The sequence below is a fragment of the Stenella coeruleoalba genome (genome assembly GCF_951394435.1).
Source record: "Stenella coeruleoalba genome assembly, chromosome: 2".
Lineage (NCBI taxonomy): Eukaryota > Metazoa > Chordata > Mammalia > Artiodactyla > Delphinidae > Stenella > Stenella coeruleoalba.
Window position 1 is genome coordinate 84277548 of NC_137147.1, and position 6759 is coordinate 84284306.

Sequence of the window (6759 nt, forward strand, 5' to 3'; positions counted from 1 at the left end):
ACTGGAAAGTGGGAATTTTAGGGGAAAGACAGAAGAAGGCATAAAAGGTGTGGTTAAATATAACAGCATACTTAATACATCTAACCTGAGTTTTCAGCTTATAGTAAACATATGTATTTACCAAATACTTTGGTTTTAAATTTGTCTCACAACATGAGACTCTCTTCTGCTCGTATGTTGAAATGAGAAGTTAACATAATTCTCTAGTTTCTTGTATTATTTCATAGGATAGAATCAGAATTTTTATGTCTTTTGGCTTTACATTGTCAATTTTAATAGTCCTATCTCTGCTGTCAGTGAAGTTAGATTTCTTCTGCTTGCAACAGAGCTTAGACTAATGATAGTAAAACATTCAATCATTCTTTGTGCTTTGACAGTATCTAGAAAAAGATAACATAAGTGGAACCCTTCCCTGCCATTTCAAAGAGAGCATTTCCCTTCCTCCCTTCTTTCTTTTCTTTAGGTTTTTTAAAAAGAACTTTAAAAAGCTATTGGAGAGCCAGGGGTGGGTAGGGGAGGAATTATTTGTAGATTCCATAAGCTTTTTACATAGTAGGTTTCTCTTTGAGTTTGTATTTAATAAACTGCATATCATGCTCTCAAAGGAACCATCTTTCCAAGAGAACCGATTTATCCTCCCTTTCTGGCCATGGGGGACTGTTTAGCCACCTGCTTTCTCTAGTTAGAAAATACCTGGGGACTTGGTAGCTGGGAAAGGCTTTCTGTAACACGTTACTCAGCACAACCAGAAGTTTCTCTTAAATCAGAGTCACCATAGCAACACAGGTGCAGGGAACTGCTCAGCCTGCCAGGCAGGTAGGGTAGGGTGAGGTAGTGGGGAAGGAAGGATGACAGGGTTAAAAGTGGCGATGAAACGGGATAAATGGGGGCACTCTCTTGCACTTTGCCCAGACAATACTGTCTCAGAGGCCAGCTTTAATGTGGTGTGTTTCCCTTTCTTCAGAAGCAGCCCGGCACTAAGGGAGTGGTGGCAACTCCAGTTCCTCCCCGAGAAAGACTCTCTGTGGCTCGTACCCCCGCCAGCCAACGGGGCTCACAAGGCCGGCCTCACGCAGGCCGTAGCACCTCGTGTGTGAAGGGGCTGGCCAAGCGCTCCGTGCTCTCAGCAGCTAAGATGAACGTCAGGTAAAGAAGAGCTCCAAAATGGAACCAAGGGCGAGAGCTCAAAGCTTTACTGCTTCTAATACATTTCAGGTGGACTACAACAAATATTTTAGTGTTGATGAAAAAGGAGAAAGGATCGGAATAGAGAGAAAGATCAGCAAACTGGTTTTATTTATGTTACTTTTTTTCCCTTAAATTTGTGTTTTCTTGTTTTGTCCACCTTCCCTAAGCTCGCGTGTTTTTTTTTTTTAAAACACTACCTTTTTATTCGTTTTGTGTTGGTTTTTTAATTTATTTATTTTTTGGCTGCATTGGGTCTTCATTGCTGCCCCCGGGCTTTCTCTAGTTGCGGCAAGCGGGGGCTACTCTTCCTTGTGGTGCGCAGGCTTCTCGTTGCAGTGGCTTCTATTGTTGCGGAGCACAGGCTTTAGGTGCATGGGCTTCCGTAGTTGTGGCACACAGGCTCAACAGTTGTGGCTCGTGGGCCCCATTGCACAGCCTTAGTAGCTGTGGCGCACGGGCTTAGTTGCTCTGTGGCATGTGGGATCTTCCCGGACCAGGGCTCGAACCCGTGTCCCCTGCATTGGCAGGCGGATTCTTAACCACTGTGCCACCAGGGAAGTCCCCCTAAGCTCACATTTGATTCATAAGTAAAGATAGAAAATAAGATCTATATGGATATTTTACCTTATTAATTTAATGTATGTCTGCAAAGATGTGTACATAGAAATTTTTCCGTTGACATAAATCTAAAGTTGAAGCTAAATTCCTAATCTCCCAATGTAGTGAGCTAAAGAATTGACTCATCCTAAACTATGAACATTGTAACCTACTGGGTACTGCAGTAGCATAGCCATCTCATGCTCGCTGATCCCTGTTTTCTTTGCTTGTGCCTTTCCTGACATCAGGTGAGCCCTCAACTGTGACTGTCCCCACAGATGAAGATCTTCAGGCTCCTTTCTCTTAATACCGAAATTTGATTCTCTCCTTTTTTAAGGGCGTTTGCGGCATCTAACAGAACTGGTGCATGGTAACACTTCCCCAACACGTGCAATTATCTGACATAGTTTTTAAAAACTGAAAAATGCCCTTGAATTTCGAATTCTTATTGAGTTAGCCTGGAATATGAGGTACCTATACTTGGCAGTTCTGATTGTATTTATTAATAGTTAAGAACACCATGGTCAGGGGCTAGTCATTGCTTCATGCAGGGTACAGAACAGCCTGGAATTAGTAGCACTTTTCCTACCGCATCTAATTTTCTTAACTCTGTTGTAGAGAGTCTTGAGTAATAATTTTAGATGTTGATTCAGGATCACCATCAAATCTTTAGTTGTAAGTCCAGAAGTTCCCTTCTGTTAACCCACCACCAACAACCCTATGTGTGTTTATATCTGTCATTACTGGATTTTCATTGAATCTAAGATACCATCCACTGAAGACTCACCATTATTCTATGAACCACTAAGAAAAAGCACTGCCGACTAACTTTGATGTGTTACCAATTGTAAAACACATTCTAATTTCAGAGATGTTAAAATGTAGAAAAACTCTGCATCAGAGGATCAATGAAAAACATTTATGGCAACTTGCTCTGAGTAGAGAAGGACTTATGTACCACTCAAATGAATGACATTCTTCTAGGAAGATGGAAGAAATGCTCCCATCACTCATTTGGCATAGCAATCTCCTGTTCCCTCAGACTTGCCCTCACTAGGAGGAGGAGAAAGAAGGGGAGCTTTTTAAAATACCTCCTAAACTATAACTTGAGGCACATAGGCATCTCCTTTGAGCTCTGCCTTATACTGTCTTTGGCCAAGGCAGGGAGAGCAGAGAATATAAAACCATATTTTACAAATAACAAGTTGATAAATGATTTGCTCTAGCATCATTGTTTAAGAACATGTCTATTCTGTGAAAGAGGTTCATTTGTATAACAAGTATTTATTGAGGCCCTTTCAGTGCTTGGTGATGGGTAGGTGGTTTTGTTTAGAAGCTTGACCCAAGTACTCATGTCTTATACTCCACTGTCCTATTTAGGTTTTCAGCTGCTACTAAAGATAATGAGCATAAGCGTTCACTGACCAAGACTCCAGCCAGAAAGTCTGCACATGTGACCACATCTGGGAGTACCCCAAAAGGCCAGGCTGTGCTCGAGACACACAAGTTAAAGACCACAAGGGCTGAATCTGCTGCTGGTAAAAAAAAAAAAAAAAAAACAGAACAAAACAAAACAACCTCCCTCCCACCCCCCAAAGTTCTGGTTTATCTTTAAACCATGTAGCTTCCTAATATGATTGTCTGTTTCTTTAAAGCCTCTCCATTATCTATAGAATCAAAAGCAAAAATTTGTCTAGCATAGTTTTCATTTATACTGGCAAGGGAAGTGCCAGAGACACAGACAAAAAAACCTGACACATCTGCCAGAGGACTCCATCCTGTCCTGAATGAAGAACATTCAGCCCCTTCTCAGGGATTAGGAGGGGGATTACAGTATTCGTTACAGCCTCTGAATGGTTCTGCCAGACTCTGAAACTAACAGGACCCAGAGTTCATGGAATAAATGCCACACTATTGACTACTAGTAGATTGTATAAGCCAGAATAAGCCATATAGATAATCTTCTACACACGGTCTACTTAATCATCACCTACAAAGACCAAGTGGTTTTCAAAAGAACACTGCAATAGCAGTGTGAAGGTTTAAAAGAGTATCACCAACAGGTTAAGGCCTGTATTAGAACTGAGTATATCAAAATTCTCTCAAGAGTCCTACTGAATGTCAGGCAAGAGCCTTGATTACACAGGAAGGACTGCCAGATTCCCTGAGACTAGAGCAATCCAGCAAGAGTTTAAACAAGAAGAGAGTATTATTGTTGGTAATAATCAGTGTGGAGACTGAGGATTTTTTCATGCCTTTGACACCTAAATTAAAGATTGAATAGTGGGACTGACAACTAAATTTCAAGAGAGAGTACAGAGGTGGGATCAGAAAATTTATGATTCTTCCTCTAGATGACCTCTCTCATTCCTACCCACCCTTAATCGTTTCTCTATCAGCAAGGAAACATTCCACATAACATTCTAAATCATCCTGTAATAGGGGAAGAAAGGGGCTTGGGCAGAGAGCAGGGCTAGAAAATGAAGAGTGGACTTGCCTAAGATGTGACTGTGTCATTTTACATGGAGCAGGGGTCACTGAGCAGCAGCCACCTGCCTAATACTGAGAAAGGACTCACAAATACTCACAGATAAGGACATGAGGCAGGAACTAAATGTTTGCCATATCCTGAGCTTTCTCCTCTAAGTAACTCAGGGGTGTGCCCAGTCGGAATGGCACAGTTTTCTTTCCCTGGTTATCAAATATGAATTTAATATAAATGAAATCAAACTAATTTTTTTCTTGTGATTTGCTTTATTCACTGTTTCAAGAATCATATTAATAAATGAGCTAAAGTTCATTTTCACCGTGTTTTTCAATTGTATGGATATATTTCAACTTATCCATTTTACTGCTCATGGACCCCATGGGTATTTCCAACTTTTGTTATTTTGTATAGTGTAGCTATGACCATTCTGGAACATGTCTCCTGTCCATGTACACAGTTTCTCGAGAGTAGGACTGGGGCTGCTGGATAGTAGGGTAGACAGACCCTTACATTACTGGTTTAATTGTACTGGTTTATATTCTCATCAGCAGTGTGGGACAGTCCCATTGTTCCCCTCCCTGCCAACACTTGATAGCAACACAGTGGAATGTCTTCAGCACAGGAGTTCTGTGCTTTTCTGGGTTGTTTCACTAGGTGGTCCTAGATCCTAGTTGCTTGTTCACATATATGGGCAAGTGCCAACATTTGACGATGGCCTGAATGCAACCTGTGAGGGGAAGGGATTACAAAATGTGCCAGATATATGCTGCCCAACTGTAGCAAAAATGTGGCTTACCGAATTATACCATCCTGGTATATTTTTAACTTTATATTACAAAAATTCATATTCTTCGGTAACAGCCTTCATTAGTAACAACCAGAGCCATGGATCTTTTTATTTCTATGTGATTAGGTTCCTTGCAGGCTTTATATCTGTTTGTGTTAATGAAAATGTTACTATTAACAATATATAATTTTTTTAAAGGGTAGGGAATTCCCTGGTGGTCCAGCGGTTGGGACTCCACGCTTTTGCTGCAGGGGGTGCAGGTTTCATCCCTGGTTGGGGAAATAAGATCCCACATGCCGCATGGCTCGGCCAAAAAAGAAAAACTAAATTAAAAAATAAATAAATAAAAGGGTAAATATCAGGGAAGCAGCCTGAAAATTTACCCGCTTATTTTTTTTTTAACTGAAATAAACTTGATTTACAATGTTGTGTCAGTTTCAGGTGTACAGCAAAGTGATTCAATTACACATATATATACATATGTATATATAACTGTATATATAATCTTTTGCAGATTCCTATCCCTTATAGGTTATTACAAAATATTGAGTATAGTTCCCTGTGCTCTACAGTAGGTACTTCTTTTTGGTTATCTATTTTATGTATAGTAGTGTGTATATGTTAATCCCAAACTCCTAATTTATCCCTCCCACCCAATGAATTTTTTTTTTTTTTTTTTTTTTTTTTTGCTGTACGTGGGCCTCTCACTGTTGTGGCCTCTCCCGTCGCGGAGCACAGGCTCCGGACATGCAGGCTCAGCGGCCATGGCTCACGGGCCCAGCCACTCCGCGGCATGTGGGATCTTCCCAGACCGGGGCACGAACCCGTGTCCCCTGCATTGGCAGGCAGACTCTCAACCACTGCGCCACCAGGGAAGCCCTAATTCTTTTTTTAAAAACATATTTATTTGGTCTTAGTTGCGGCATGCCTACGGGATCTAGTTCCCCAACCGGGGATTGAACCTGTGCCCCGTGCATTGGGAGCATGGCATCTTACCCACTGGACCACCAGGGAAGTCCCTCACCCGATTAATTCTTAAAACAGGATTCTAAACTCCAGCTGATCCTAGGAAATGTCACAATATTTAGACACTTTGGGGAGCTGCTAACAGGGGAACAGCTAAGGGGTTGGTTTTCCTCAGTTATTCTTTTCTCCTTTTTTTTTTCCTTCCCCCCCCCCACCCTGTGTCCTCAAGTCCATTCTCTACGTCTGCATCTTTATTCCTTTCCTGCCCCTAGGTTCATCAGAACCATTTTCTCCTCCTTTTTAACCCTGTATCTGTTTCAGACTGTTCATATTGAATTCTATTTTTAAGATTGAAAAGCGATACTTAAACAGGTCTTTTTTTCTAATTAAGCCCTTGGATCTTGTTTGTTGTTTTAGTTATTACCCCGTTCAAGTTGACAGCTGAGACAGTGCAGACTCCAATCTCCCATAGAAAACCAGTGTTTGATCTCAAAGCAAGTTTGTCTCGTCCCCTCAACTATGAGCCACACAAAGGTATGTGGGAATGTTTTGATGTACAAGATTTAAGATTGAACAATTCCGCATCTGAGGATGTGAAAAATTCTAGTGACTCAGTGTAAGCCATACTTGGCGTAGAATTCCTGCCTCTGCCCCTGTATCCACGTGACCCATGATTTAAAAAGTGTCCATTAAGCAAATACTAAAAAAAAAAATAATTGATTCACTTACATTT

The 6759-nt window shown here is 41.1% G+C and overlaps 1 protein-coding gene across 6 annotated transcripts in view; it reads left to right on the forward strand.

Moving 5' to 3' along the window:
* Window positions 1-6759, forward strand: part of NUSAP1 (nucleolar and spindle associated protein 1) — a 33195-nt gene that overhangs the window by 21099 nt on the left and 5337 nt on the right. For 3 of the 6 annotated variants that reach the window (XM_079909783.1, XM_079909785.1, XM_079909786.1), the window contains 3 exons: window positions 965-1146; window positions 3166-3323; window positions 6444-6560. In XM_079909783.1, coding sequence (XP_079765909.1) covers window positions 965-1146; window positions 3166-3323; window positions 6444-6560 — 457 coding nt within the window. The remainder of the gene's footprint in view (window positions 1-964; window positions 1147-3165; window positions 3324-6443; window positions 6561-6759) is intronic. The other 3 variants (XM_079909784.1, XM_079909787.1, XM_079909788.1) reach the window with 1 other exon arrangement.